Source organism: Sceloporus undulatus, chromosome 6, assembly GCF_019175285.1.
Source record: "Sceloporus undulatus isolate JIND9_A2432 ecotype Alabama chromosome 6, SceUnd_v1.1, whole genome shotgun sequence".
Taxonomy (NCBI): Eukaryota; Metazoa; Chordata; class Lepidosauria; order Squamata; family Phrynosomatidae; genus Sceloporus; species Sceloporus undulatus.
The window spans coordinates 27,130,243-27,145,877 of NC_056527.1; the positions used below are offsets into that span (position 1 = coordinate 27,130,243).

General features: G+C 40.0%; 1 protein-coding gene across 5 annotated transcripts in view; it reads left to right on the forward strand.

Moving 5' to 3' along the window:
- Positions 1 to 589: 589 nt before the first annotated feature.
- TRDMT1 (tRNA aspartic acid methyltransferase 1) overlaps positions 590 to 15,635 on the forward strand; it is a 29,318-nt gene continuing 14,272 nt past the window's right edge. Inside the window, exons 1-4 of one of the 5 annotated variants that reach the window (XM_042476010.1) lie at positions 590 to 833; positions 9,624 to 9,729; positions 12,982 to 13,058; positions 14,226 to 14,297. In XM_042476010.1, coding sequence (XP_042331944.1) covers positions 9,709 to 9,729; positions 12,982 to 13,058; positions 14,226 to 14,297 — 170 coding nt within the window. In that variant the 5' untranslated portion in view covers positions 590 to 833; positions 9,624 to 9,708. Of the gene's footprint in view, positions 834 to 1,497; positions 1,628 to 9,619; positions 9,730 to 12,981; positions 13,059 to 14,225; positions 14,298 to 15,635 lie in introns of those variants that run through there. The other 4 variants (XR_006104721.1, XM_042476007.1, XM_042476008.1 and 1 more) reach the window with 4 other exon arrangements.

The following is a 15,635-nucleotide window of genomic DNA, read 5'->3' on the forward strand; positions in this document are numbered from 1 at the left end:
CCAACCTTGATTTTGCCACTTTATAAAAGGGATATCATTTTAGTACGCCATTGTATTTAATGGGACTTCCGCATCCATAGATTTTGATATCCACAGGGGGTGCTGGAACCAAATCCTGCCGGATACCAAGGGCACACTGTATTTTGCTACTTACTGTGTACAGCGCCGTGTAAATTTGCAGCACTTTATAAATAAAATGGGAATTTTGTGAGAAGACATTTATCCTTCTCTGGTGCCACAATTATTCCCAGGATTCCCCAGCACAGTTAATGCGGTCTTGAAGTGGATTATTTCTGCAGTGTGTGTTTTGAGCCCTGAATCATGATCAGAATGGAGGGCGTTTTGGAAGTCCTCCTGTAAAGAAAGTGGAAATGGAGGACGTGTCCTGGGAAAGGAGGACGTCTGGTCATTCTGATATGTGTGTCAGTCTGCCAATAAAATGCCTGGAGGGTCTGTAAATGAAAATGGAGAACTACGTGTATTTATTCTCTCAGGCCCAGTGGTCCCCAGACTGTGGCCTTTAAGAGATTTTGGACTACAACTCCCAGAAGCCTCAGCCATGTTGCCCAATAGCTTGGGATTCTGGGAGCTGAAGTCCAAAGTCCTTTAAAGGCACAGTTTGGGGACTACTGCAAGGCGGGAACTGAAGAGCCCCGGAACAAATGGCGGCGGGCTTTGTATGGCTGTCGGCAGGAATTACAAGACGGATCGCGGTCAACAATAACTACTACTACAGAGGCTTCTAGGCCGCAGCTGGAGGAAGAGGAAAATGGAGCCCTTAAGAGTGTTGGAGCTTTACAGCGGGATCGGAGGGATGCACTACGCCCTGCAAGGTATTTTTTGCCCTCCTTCCAACTCATATGCACGTCTGCACTGCAGGGGTTAACGCAGTTTGACACCGCTTTAACCGCCATGGCTCAGTGGCACCTATGGGATTCTGGGATTTGTACTTTGTTGTGGCAGGAGAGCTCTCACAAAACTGCACAGATTCATCCTGAGAGACTGAAGTCCAAAACACACTGCAGAAACAATCCAGTTTGAGACCGCTTTAACTCCCCTGGGAATCCTGGGAACTGTAGTTTTGGGAGACATTTAGCCTTCTCTGTCAGAGAGAGCTCTGGTGCCACAGCAGACTACAAATCCCATGATTCTATAGCATGGAGTTATGGCATTTAAAAGGGTGTCAAAATGCATTAATTCTGCAGTGCGGGTGCAGTCTGAGAGAGAATGGTCCAAAACACACTGCAGAAATAATCCAGTTTGAGACCGCTTTAACTGCTCTGGCTCAATGCTGGGGAATCCTGGGAACTTTAGTTTTGTGGGGTGTCTAGCCTTCCCTGCCAGTGAGCTCTGGTGACACAGCAAGCTACAAATCCCAGGGTTCCAGGAGCCATGACAACTAAAGTGGTCTCAAATTGGATTATTTCTGCAGTGTGTTTTGGACCAGAGATTATATTCTGGGGAGCTAATATAAACTACACCTACAAAGCAAGACTTGGGGGGGGCATATGCATCCTCAGATATTTACTATGGATCAGTTTTAAAACTATAGACCTCAGTTAATGAAATTAACAGCAGAGGTTGCCTGGTGAGGACAGTGTTACGTTAATCCAAATTCAAAGTTTCAGTAAGTATATGGCAAGTTTATGAGATAATGCGCCTTCTGTTAATCTGAATTTTAACTGTTGTTGTTATTGTTGTGTGCCTCCAAGTTGTTTTTGACTTACAGAGACTGTAAAGCAAACATATCATTGGATTTCCTTAGCAAGTTTCTTTAGAAGGGGGTTGTTGACATTGCCATCCTCTGAGGCTGAGAGAGTGTGACTTGCACAAGGCCATCCAGTAGGTTTTTTATATCCACAGCGGGGAATTGATCTCTGATCTCTGGAGTCGTAGTCCAATGCTCAAACCACTATGCCACACTGGCGGATGGCAACGAAAAAGATTTTAAAACTAAAAGCGCATATATCTGTCCTCTACACTATCAATCTATTTTATCCTCATACAGAAGTAGTATTTTGTATTTCTGTTACTACACCCGAATAGTTAGTAAGCAAAACCTGGAGACATTCCATGGTGTGTGGTACATATATTTCTAAATATTGATTTCGATTCCTTCCATGTCTGTAAAGAGTACTCTGAAACATTTATGTGACCCCTGGATTTTTAAAAGATATTTGGATTTTGCTGTAGTGGTGTGCCTTCAAGTCATTTCTGACTTATTATGGCCTTAAGGGTTTTCTTGGCAAGTTTCATTCAGTGGGGGTTTGCCATTGAGGCTGAGAGAGTGTGACCTGCCCAAGGTCACCCAATGGGTTTCCATGGCCAAGCTGAGATTTGAACCCTGATCTCCCAGAGTCCTAATCTGATGGTCAAAGTACTACACAGCACTGGCTCTGTATTTTTATTTTAAACAAGCTTTAAAAAATCAGTGTAAAAGCACTTGGTCTTCCCTCTCTCTCTGGCTTTTCTTCGCGAACGAAGATTGAGGAAGGACTCATTCCACACTTTCTACAAGCGTGTTGATGACTAAAAAGGCCGATTCTAGATAAACAGGTCCAGTTGCAGAAAGCACAGAAGAGTGTCTCCTTGGGTGATGTTTCCAAGTTGTGGTTCTTTCTGCGTAGTCGTTTCTCTTCGAGACTCGTTCGGCGTGAGCTTTCGAAAAAGGCTGCAGCATCGTAGATATTGTGTCTCCATGCCTCCCGATGAGAGACCAGGGCAGGCCATTGTTGGTGATCAATTTGGCCGAGCCTGAGATGTTGTTTCAGGGAGTCCTTGTATTTCTTCTTTGGGGCGCCCCTCTTACTCTGACCCGTAGCAAGTTCACCGTAGAGTATTATTTTTGGGAGGTGATGGTCCTCCATCCTAGAAATGTGTCCTGCCCAACGCAGCTGCATTCTCAATAGCATGGCCTCAATGCTGGTAATCCCTGCTTGCTCAAGGACAGCAACATTCGTCATATTTACTTAGGTCCCATACACACTGCATAAATAATCCAGTTTGAGACCGCTTTTACTGCCCTAGCTCAATGCTAGGGAATTCTGGGGACTATCATTTTGGGAGACATTTAGCTTTTCTTTCAGAGAGCTCTGGCGTCACAATAAAGTATAATTCCCAGGATTCCCAAGCACTTGGCCAGTACAGTTAGAATGGTCTCAAACTCGATTATTTCTGTAGTGTGTTTTGGACCTTAGTTTATTAATTTAATTTCCTATATTTAGGAATTCAAGGCAGTGTCCTATTACCCATTAATCCTCAAAGCCCTATGAAATGGGTTATGCACACTGTATGAGAGAGAAAAGAGTGTTTGTTTGTGTGTGTTTGTGTGTGTGTGTGAATGAACGAATGAATGAATGAATGAATGAACCAGGCTGTTGATGCCCCAGTGTCACTCAATGAGTTTAATGTATAAATAGAAATTTGAACCTGGGAAATCTGACACCCTAAAGACACTGTTCCTTACTCATTATGAAAAAGATTTTTAGATTGGTCTGTGAAGCTTTAATTCATACAGGTTGAATTATAATTAAATCATTTTAGTTACCATTCATTCCAGACAATTCAAATCATATATTTAAAGTACAGTAACATTTGGGATTCTTCATGCACAAGAGTATTCTCCCTGCACAAGCATATGGGAATTATGTGGCCTTGCAGAGATCTTTGGACTGCAGCTTCCAGCAGTCCCAGCAAGCATAGCCAATTGTGAGAATTGCTGGGACATACTGTTCTACAACATCTGGTGGGCCACATAATTCCCACCTCTGTTTTAACAGCTTAAGCATTTCAGCTAGCAACTTTAGTTAGCAAATGACTAGAGATGCCTGTAATCATCTGAACTATTCCAACTCTATGATTCTATGAATTAGGGATGTTCCAGAATACAGGAACAAAATTCTATTCATTTCTGAAACTTTCTTTTACCTCTTATGCCCACCGGACAAAGAGGAATTGCTGTCATGTCTTCTAAGGCCATAATTTACATTTTTCTCCTTGTGGGTTTGCTTCAAGTGAATCACAATAAAATAGGAACAGATGCAGAAAACTTTGTAAGAAAAGGTTGTGCTCTGATTTGGGTTGTCCAATCCGGAGAAACTTGAAAGGGTAAATGCCAATTGAAATTTAAATCGCAAGTGACAATAGCATCGTTTGCATTCTGATCTCCATGAGAAGTGTAAGCTTTACAAGGAGACATACAGTATTGGCATTTGAATGCCTTGTTATGCTAATCCCTTGAACTGCACCCACACCCACACACATACAGTATATAGTATACATGTTACCTTTGTTTTGAACATTTAATAATTAGAAAGTGTGGCAGGTCTTTTGTTAATGCTAATTTTGTAGTTTTGATGCTTGGGAGTCAAGATATGTGCATTCCCATGTTGAGAAATAGATATATATTTGTCAGCAATGTCCAAATCTTTCTTTTCATAATTGTCAATTTCTAGTTTCTTTGCTTGATTTGCTCTTTTATGTTCAAAAGTAGCGAAAAGTAGGGTACCAGTAGCTTGCCATACAGAGTATAAATTGATCTGGATCCTGATTCTTTAGAATCAGTAATAGCTCCCTCTCTGCAAAAGACCCTGGTCCAGAGAATTAGGAAGCCATTTGTAGCAGGGTTTTGGCACTACAGAGACCTTATAGCGAATGGAAAGGGAATAATATCCCAGTTCCCCGGCATTGGATACTGAAGCACACCATCACTTGCTGGCTTATGGTTAGTCAGTAGTCATAATGGCCAGGTGGAGACTTGAACCCTTTCTCTTAAGTCATTGATCTCTTTCATATTACGCAGTTATAGCAGTTTGATACTACTATTGTTTAATTGTATTTTAAGGGGTGGGTGGCTTGAGGGTTCGGATTGTATATTTTAACCTTGGAAGCTGCCCCGATTGCATTTTGTAGAGAGGCGGGATATAAATAATAATAATAATAATAATAATTATTATTATTATTATTATTATTATTATTATCTATCATAGCTTTGTCCTGTCCTGTGGAATCCTAGGGTTTCTACTTTTGTTGGGTGTTTAGAATAGGTTGTCAGAGAGCATTAGTACCTCACCAAACTAAAACCCCTAGAATTCTGTAGGATGCAGCATTGACAATTAAAATGTTACCTTATAAGTACATTTATAAGAACATGTTATACATTGACCTCGATGTATGCTGACCCTGTGAATGAGAGACCTCCAACTCACACTATCATCAGCAACTCTGCTCAGGTCTTGCAGACTCAGGACCGTGGCTCCCTTGATTCAGTCTTTCCATCAGAAATGCAGTCTTCCTCTTTTCCTACTGCTTTCTACTTTATCAAGCCTTATTGTCTTTTCTAGTGTATCGCAGCTTCTCATGATATGCCCAAAGTATGACAGCCTCTGTTTAGTCATACTTTGGTTTCTTGGGAATGTTCATGCTTTATTTGCTATAGGACCCATTTATTGGCCTTGTTAGCAGTCCACAGTATCCACAGAACTCTTCTTCAGCACCACATTTCAGATGAGTGGATTTTCTTCCTATTAGCTTTTTTCACTATCCAGCTTTCACAACCATACATACAAATTGGAAATACAATGGCATGGGCATTCCTAACTTTAGTATTCAGTGAGGTATTACAAGATACTACAGTTCAAATCCCATCTCAAGCATGGAAACCCACTGGGTGACCTTGGGGTAGTCACATTCTCTCAGCCTCAGAGGAAGGCAAGGCAATTTGTCCTCAGAACTATCTATCTATCTATCTATCTATCTATCTATCTATCTATTTGGAGTATTTATATCCCGCTCTTCAGTCACAAAGGCTCTCAAATCTTGCTAAAAATACCCTTTGTGTTGCCCTAAGTCAAAATGACTTGAAGGCAAATAGTACCAGCAAAAATGTCCTGGCTGAGCAGAATAAATACATTGTAGTTCCTACCATCATAACACCATGTGATGTGCATTACAAGCAGCAGCACACTCCATGTGATAAAAATAGTCGTGTGATTTTTAACTTAAAAGTTTTGTTGCATCCACTTTCAGAGAGCTTTTGCAGGATGGTTTTTGTTTTGCATCTGTAGGAAAATGGCCAAAGCATATGTAGTGTGCAACTTGGCGTTTGAGATATTGCTGAATAATGTATAAAGATCTGACCAGGGCAGATAAAACAGATACCGTGAAATACTCCTTTTAATACACTGTAGTCTAACTATTGTACTATTGTTCAACATCACACTCCTTGTTTATAAGGGGAGTATCAATCCATTGAAGCTGCTTTATTACCCCACACTAGGTGTCAGTGTTAACTTACCTGATTCTGCAGCCCAGGTATTTATTTTCCATGTAGCGGAGCAAGTTATATACCCGGGATTAACACAGGTTCAAAATACTATTACTACAACTTTTTTTAGAATATTAGCAAAGGCAATGAACTGGCATGTTTATTAAAGTGAAGCTTTTGCATTGATCACCTGTAGTCTTTACCCCCAAAATCTCACAATAATAGGCCTCTAGGTGCTATAGGTGATGAAATCTACAGGAAGACAGTGGCAAACTACCTCTGGGTATTCCTCGCCTAAATAAACCCTGTAAAATTCATCGGGTCACCATAAGTTGACAGGCAACTTGAAAACACATTACACATGTGTGCATACCCTGCCCCCTTGAGCATAAAACCTCTTGAATATGGAGGATTACTTGAATTTAAGTCTTGATGGATGTGCTTGCTTCACATTTATTTATACTATTTTTCTCAGCCATCTCCTTTGCATCCAGCTAGTGTTGACAAATGAGGGAGGAACCTGCAGGAAGATGGTCTTTCATATTTATAAAATAAAGTACAACCCTGGTATTTGCAGGACAATTTCACTTACCTGTTGCTGAAAAAATATGTTTTCTCTAGGCATTTGTTAGGTCTGCCAGTGCAGTTTTATGGTACACAACTGGCTGTTGATCATTGAGTCATGCTACAGGGCCTAGAGAAGTGTTCTCTATAGAAATCTCTACATCCTCCAGCACAATTCTATGGTCAACCTCTGTCGAAAGGCTTTCATTTCAATAGGATGTGCTATTATCCACAGCTTTGTGTTTTCACAGTAAGCCTGGAAACGTATCACACACAGATATGTGGGTCATATTGTACGGTTCTTCTTCCTTGCTTTACTTTTAGCTGTGAGTAGAATGGTGTACCAGCGGTATACCAGTAATTTTTAAAGTGCATGCCTTTTGAAGGATAGTGTCTGAAGCACCACCCCATGGAGAATCCAAAAATATAAGTGGATGTACTGACCTAATTCTTGCAATGTTCATCTCTATCGAGAACAGGTCTTTTTTAAAGTTAACAGGGCTTGTCAACTCACAACTAAATTGCCTCCAAACTCTTGGGATTACAATAGGATGGCTCATAACCATGCACTATTGCTGGGAAAATTTACTTCCCCTCTAGCTCTTACAGGTTTGCAGCTAAATTTAGAGGGAACAGGAAAGTCTAGGGAGAGGCAGCAGATGTTGTCATAGTCCTTGTTCATCAAAAGGCCTAGGGAAGCTGCATGCCCTGGTTCCATTGCACCACTGGTTTCCACTGTTGTTATTAGCTCTGTAACAGTAGTTCAGAAGGTCAACATAATGAATTACACTTTTATGATCATTTATTTCTATGCCAGGAAAAAGAAACCTTCATGTATTTGGTTATATCAGCTGCTATTAAAGGTCTTGGTACAACCCTTGTTCAGTGCTGCCTGGAACATTCTGGAAGTTATAGTCCAAAGAAGTAACTTTTCTAAGCTTGAGGTAGTAGCAATGGAATGGTAACTTCTTTTTTGTCCCAGTTCAATCAGGAAGAGTGTGTGATCTAATGCATAGATAAAGGGAAATAGGCCCCAGTGGTACTATTTCTATGTAAACAGGCATATAGCACCAAACTTGGATGGATCCCCACCCCCAAGTGTCTTCTCCCTCTTTCCTCTACCTATGATAACTCATGTGCTGTTCATGTGATATGACAGGCATCACAACCACAAGGACAATGCATGGCCAGATAGGAAGCAGTTGCTATTGTCACCAGTTGTCAGAAATAGGAAATATTACTATATTGCCCAGTTCACAGTTCCAGTCACTTCATTTCATCTCACCATCATACCTCCCCCTCCCCCGGCCACCATTAATTCTACATTGTGTGGCCACTGGTCATATTCAGTCCTGGGACCCTTTCTCATTACACCATAATAGCACCATGATTCTATTTTAACTGCCATGGCTGCATACTATGGAATCCTTGGGTTTGTAGTTTGGAGAGTCATTAGAGGAGCTCTCTGGATGAGAACGACAAATGTCACTTCCTAAGTATGCCAATCCCAAGATTGCATAGGATGTTGCCATGACAGTTAAAGTGGAATCACAGTGCTATAATAGTATATAGTATCAAAGGGCCCATTATAGGGCTGTTTTACTCTCCCACACTTTCACTTTAGGCCGGGGTGGATAATTGTGACATGTTTGGGACTGCACAGACTGCCAAAAATACCCCAAACCCCAGCAACAGCCTCCCCCAAACTGGAAGTAATCTGCAATCCACTTCTGGTTTTAAGTTCAAGTATTTTTTATGCTTGGGAATGTGCAGGGAAGGGAAGATTTTAAAAGGTGCATTGCTGCTCTTGGAAGTTTCCCAGAGTTGCAATTAACCCCCCTCACTTCCACTCACTTTCTGTTGTTTAAAAAGGCCCCCAAACATGATGAAAATGCCCCATGTCTCCTAGAGCACATTTGGGGTGGGTGGGTCGTGAGACAAATAAATAAACAAACAAATAAATAAATTGCAGCAGCCCTCTAGCCTTCAACATTTTCCCACCTCAGTCTATGGTTACTCAACATGTTGTATGAATCATTGATTAAATCAACCTGTTCTTTCCAAGTCCCAATCCAATATCTTAGGACCTAGACACTACACTATATTGTTTCCTACATATATATATTTTGAAAAGATGCTTCTTTCTTTCTTTCTTTCTTTCTTTCTTTCTTTCTTGCATTAAATTTTTCAAGTGGAGAGTTCAGAAGCTAAGAGCTGGCTGGTAACAGTCACAGCAGCCCCCTCAGCTTACTGATATTTTATTTTGTCCTTGAAAATAGTAAGATGCATGTTTGAGACAGAGGCAAACCCAGACATCCTTCAAGGGCCTGGTATGACCCATCCTTTCGGCTATCTGCGTATATGTGACTCAAGTTCAAGGACAGCTTTACTGACTCTTTTGAGCCAAGTGATAAACAGAAATAAGTTCTACAGAGATATGTTTGGTTTCAGGGGAATAAAGGCCTTCAGCTGTAGTTAAACTTCAGCAGCTTCAACATGCCTCTGCGACATTGACCTCAAAAACTGGAAAGCCTCACAGCCTGTGTTCTTGTGCTGCAGACTGGAAGAGTCTGGATCTGGAGGTCACTTGAAGTTTTGGGTGGTTACAGATCAAAGAAGACAGCGATGCTTTTTTCCCCTGTTCACGAGAACAGATGACTGGCAATTTTATTTCCAAATGTAGATTAGCTCTGTTTTGTCTGGAGGACATGACCCTTCGCTGTGTTTCTTTCTTTTCTAATAACAACAGCATTATTCTAAAACCAGCTCCCCCCCCCCAATTGTCCCCAGCCAGTGGTATACCTGCAGAAATTGTTGCAGCTGTAGATGTGAACACAGTGGCCAATGAAGTTTACAAACACAATTTCCACACCACACCAATGTGGTCAAAGACTATTGAGGTAAGTAAACCAAGAGGGGTATCAGAATTTTTTACTTGGTTTTCTTTAAATCTGTGTATGAGCTTCACTTTCTGTTTTCAAAAGGTTGTATTTCTTATTTTCTATGATATGTTAAGGCAGCCAATTGCTTTAAAGTTTTCACTTGGTAGTGCCCTTTCTGAGCAAAAAGGGAAGTTCATCAATTGGATTTACAATCTTGTATCTTTTCTAATTCACATTTACAGTTTTTAATGACTGAATGTGATCCCCAGAAGCTACTTTTTCAGCTAGGCAGTGCCCCAACCAAAAGCTTTCTGAGGCGCTGCAGATCCGGATGGTGGAAAATGATGTCTGCAGCTGCAGAGAACATCTCTGCCTGAGAATTCTAAATACCCCTCATTAAAACTGCAAATCCCAGAATGCAACAGGAGGCAGCTAGAGCAGTTAAAGTGGAATAGTAGCACTATAAGAGTATAGTGTGATAAACACCATAGTCACAGGGTATGTTAATAGAAGCAGTTGAAAACTGCTTGTTCTTAACACACTCCGATTGGGAGAGCACTGCAGACCTCATTTCCTAATGCCTTGACCCTCAATGCTTCAGTTGGGGTGTTGCTTGGCTGAAAAGGTAAGGGTTTTTTTTTGGGGGGGGGGAACCTGTAGCATCATTACATTTAGCGACGGTGATGGAGCTTGGTTATCATAGTTATGTCTGACAATGCAGGATCTCAACCATTAAATGTTTGGTAACACCCCCCTTGGTTTGTCTCTCATCATATTGATGAGTGTCTTGTGTGGGCCACAGTGTATCAGGCTTTATTGGTCATAACCAGCACTTTGAGTATTGCTTGTGAAGCTGTCATAATGAGAAGTTTTAGTTCTTCTTGTAACTTTGACTGAAGACCAAAACACACTGCAGAAATAATCCAGTTTGAGACTGCTTTAACTGTCCTGGCTCAGTTCTGGGGAATCCTGGGAACTGTAGTTTGTGGTGGCACTGGAGCTCTCTGATAGAGAATCTAAATATCTCACAAAACTACAGTTCCTAGAATTCCCTAACACTGAGCCAGGGCAGTTAAAGCAGTCTCAAACTGGATTATTTCTGTAGTGTGTTTTGGCCCTGAGTTGATGGGACATGTTCTTAGGTAAATATGTATAAAATTTCAATGTGAAGTCAAAGGTTTTCATGGCTGGCATCCATAGTTTTTTGTGGGTTTTTTGGGCTATGTGGCCATGTTCTAGAAGAGTTTGTTCCTGATGTTTCTCCAGCATCTGTGGCAGGCATCTTCAGAGAATGCTGGCATGGAAGTGAGTGGGGTATCATGTTCCAATGCAGACTGGGTCAGCCAGAAAAATCAGCAGTAGCAGAACACATTATAAACCATCCTGGGCATAAAATGCTGTTTGAAAACACTGAAATTCTGGACCATGCCAACAACAATCGGGTCAGAGAAACCATTGAAATTCACAAGCACCTGGACAACTTCAATGGGAAAGAAGAAGCCCTTAAATTTAGCAAAATTTGACTACCAGTCCTGAAAAACACTAAACTCAAGACCTGGCAAATGCCAATGAAAACCACCCAGGGTCAGGGTTTTTTGCAGCAGACCATGGATCTCTAATTAAACAGCCACAAATCCTCTTTGCATATCCTCACATCCTGAGGCATTGCCATTCAACAACAGAACAATACACAGATTAACATGGAAATAATTTCTCCCAACCCAGGGTCACAAAGTATATATATACCCCACTCACGTCCATGCCGGCATTCTCTGAAGATGCCAGCCACAGATGCCAGCCACAGCCTGAAAAGCGCACAAAAAACTATAGGATTTCAGCTTGAATTACCTCATCTGACAGTAGAAGCCTTTGTCATTTTGAACAACTCAACTACAAGCTGGAGAAGCATGCAAAGCACTTTGCTGAGGTCCGTGGAATGTGTGGGTGTAGGGAGGGAGATGGTGCTGTAGCTCAGCTTCAAAATACATGCTTTGTGTGAATCCAATACCAGAGTCAATGAAGCTTGTTAAGAAGGAATAGCAGATATTGGGATAATACTTATGTGGGAGATCTGCTGCCATTCAGAGGATGCAATACTAGTAGAGGTCAAAATGGACCAAGACAGCTACATATAGTGGGTGAGGAATGAAAAATTCTGTTGGAAATGTAGCCTTTGGTGTTGTGTGACTTTTTTCTTTTGGGGAAGGTGTCTAGGTAATTAGCAAGACTATACTCAGTTGTGCGAAAAATACCCATAATTTAAAGAATGGGGTGTACTCAGCAGCATTTTTTGGCCAACAAAACGGGGCAGTGCTGTGGGACTGAATTCCCTTTCTCCCTGTAGTGTGACTGCTCTCCCAATCTGCTTTGAAGGCTTGCATAAGCCTTCACAATTGATCTATGGGCTGCAAGAATGTAGGGAAACTCCTGATGTCTGCCTAACTTTAAGTTTAGTTCATTGCTATCTCACAAAAATGCAATTTCTTAACTATTTCTGTCCATTTGAATATTGAAACTGTTGACGCTTGTGAAACATTTTTTCCTTATTAATTATTTTTGTAATAGTAATAGATTTGCCCTGTTAATCTCAGTTAGGAGCATTTTGGAGCTATTCCTGCTGCTCTGTTAAAGTGATTAGATCATAAAACCCTGGGCTGTGCACATTCCAGCTGACATCACTGTGGTGGCTGGCCCTCTGTCAGGACTTAGCCATAGTGCAGATCTGCAAAGTACATTGTGTGTGCATATTACAAGTTGGCTGTAAGTAAGTAAGTAAAATTTTATTCGGTCATTGACCAATACAAAAATTGACAATATAAAAATTACACAGTACAGTTATTAAAAATTGTATATACAATTTCAGATACAATTTCAGATCAGCTGTAAACATGGCTGTGATAATGGCAAACATCTTGAATTAGTAGTCTTTTTTTAAAAAAAAAGTTAAGGTGATCTCTATCTATCACATATAAATCTATCTATAGTATGTGGACAAAATTATTTATAATTCAGAAACAAAAGTTTTTTTTAATATGCTTATAAACTGAAAGCATTTTTATCCCACTGTTTGGCCAAAAAGAAAAAAGAAAAGCCCCCAGAGCACCTCACAGTCTTACAAATTACAATCTAAAAGGTATGACAGAAAAAGGAGGAATGGAAAGGAAGAGGATAAACTGCCAACGGAGTGACCATTTTTCCTACCTTTGCCTCTAAAAATATCCTGTTTGTAAAAGAGGATGTTTCATTATTATTTTTTCTTTCTATTATTAGGGAATATCTCTGAAGGAGTTCAACAAGTTATCTTTTGATATGATTTTGATGAGTCCTCCTTGTCAGCCATTTACAAGGTGCGTGTTTGAAATGCCATGCTTCTGTTTACAGAGAGTAAAAAATTAGTTGACATTCATGTTTGGAATATAAACTATATTTCAAAAAAATTACTTTATAGTTTGCCTTTTTAATGTGTTTCAACTTGTTAATGTGTTTAAATATGTTTTAGTCTGAATTGCTGTATTGTTTTAAACTGTTTAATCTGGTTAAATTTATTTTATTTTTAGATTTTGTGGTATTGGGTGGGATATAAATAGTTTAATAAATGTTGTTGTTGTTGTTGTGTGCCTTCAAGTCATTTTTTACTAATAGTGACCCTGAGGCAACCCCACACCAAAGCTTTCACAAGGTTTTTCTGGCAGAATTTGTTCAGAGGCGGATTTTCTTTGCTTTCCTGAGAAGCTGAGAGTGTGCGACTTCCCCTAGGTCACCCAATCAATTTTCATGGCTGTGTGTGCATGAACCATTTTGAACCATGGTCTCTCAGTATCCTAGTCTAATGCTCAAACCACTGTACTATCCTGGCTCTCTTTTTAAAACAAATAGATAAATTTTAATGAAGAGATAAATTACTGTATTTATCTATTTATTAACATTCACATATCTATTTGAATAAAAACTATAATACAAAATATACGAACATTGCATCATTTAAAATAATAATAGTTCAGATGACCAGTTAGATGGGATAGGAAAGTAACAGTGGTCAAACACCTCCTACCCCCTGAGGCCAGAAGAGATTTGATAATGCATTTAGATGCATTTATAAATGAAACCTGATTTTGTGCAAGACTAAAGGAGAACAATTTCAATTTCACTCTTTGACATTAATAAATAATAATAATAATAATAATACGTTTTATTTATAGACCGCTATTCCGCAATGATCATAGCGGTTTATAGTAAAAATTGCAATAGAATACAATACAAAATACACTGTGACAGTTAAAGGAGGGATAAAGACCAGTAACAGCTTAATAATCTATAAGATTGTGTGTGGGTTAATTTACAGGAATGAAAATCTGCCCCTATACATTACCTGATAAGACAGTACATCTGAAACTTAGATTCAGATGCAATATTTGTGTGGAATTAAAGATAAATTGTTTTGTTGTCTGAATCAAGAATTCCAAGCTGGACACATTTGCTGATACTTTGAATTCTGCTCTCTTTTCTTTTTGCAGAATTGGCCGACAGGGGGATGTTTCTGACCCTAGGACCCAGAGTTTTCTCTACATTCTTGATATTCTTCCAAGGTAACCTTCAGAAGCACAGTATTAAAGCTATTGCATCAATAAAACATTCCTGGATTGTTTGTTTGTTTTAAACATGTCTTGTTTTTATACTTGATGACATTGGCCAGCAGCTAAGATGATAGCTTTTCTCCCATGCAGTAGTGATGAATTACTGATAATATAGTACAAAGTGCTGTGACCTGTTGTAACCCCAAACAAGACATCTCTTAGCTTAGATATTTATATTTATATTTAATTTATTTTACTTTTTGCTAAGCAGAGGCTTTCACTTCTGTGAGATAAGAGATAACACCCTGTAATGGATTCAGTCTGGAATAAGTTGTGTGCCAGGAGAACTGGAGTCTGGTTTCACCCCTTAGATACCTAGGTGGTTAACTGTTTAGAAAATGACCTGATGCTTTCCAGATGTGGCTGGATTCCAACTTTTTACAGCCCAAGCCAAGTTGGCAAAGAATCAGGGATGGTGAGAGTTACAGTACAAAACCGTCCAGAGACCCACAGGTTCCCTGACCCTGATTTTGTAAAATCTTGGGCTTAAAATAAAATTTTGAATATAAAGTTGTCACTGAAGTGATAACCTGTTGATCATTTTTATTCTCTGCTTTGGGAGTGCTAGTTCACTGATAAGCAGTATAGAAATATACTTGCTATTACTGTTGCTATTATTAAGAAGATTTTAATTTGAATTGGGGGGGTAGATCCAGATTTATTCATACAGGCCTGTTACAGACAGCCAAAATAAAGCTGCTTCGAGTCACAGTGGAGGTATGGTGTTTCAATGATGCATGCATCCTAAGAGTCCAGAAGTTACACCAAAGCCATGCTCCAGCCCTAAGGACTGGAGCATGGCTTTGGTTTGGCTTCTGGACTCTTAGGACGTCATGCATCATTTGAAACACCATACCTCCACTGTGACTCGAAGCAGCTTTATTTTGGCTGTCTGTAACAGGTCACAGTGAACTATAAAGGAGTCTGTCAGTTTCACTTTCTTCTGTTCTGTTAAACCCAGGTCTTTCCATCACATTTATAAATGTGCACATTTTGGAAAGTTTTTTTTAATATGAATCAAATTAAGTTCTCATCCACCCCTACAGAGCATAGGCTCACTGTAATCAATGAAACACATCAGTAATAATGACTGACTTAGGCCTGTTACAGACTGCCAAAATAAAGCTGCTTCGGGTCTCTTTGAAGGTATGCTGTTTAAATGATGCATGCATCCTAAGAATCGAGAAGCTGCACCAAAGCTGCACTCCGGTGCTTAGGAATGGAGTGTGGCTTTGGTGCGACCTCCAGACTCTTAGGACCTATGCATCATTTAAATAGCATACCTCCAAA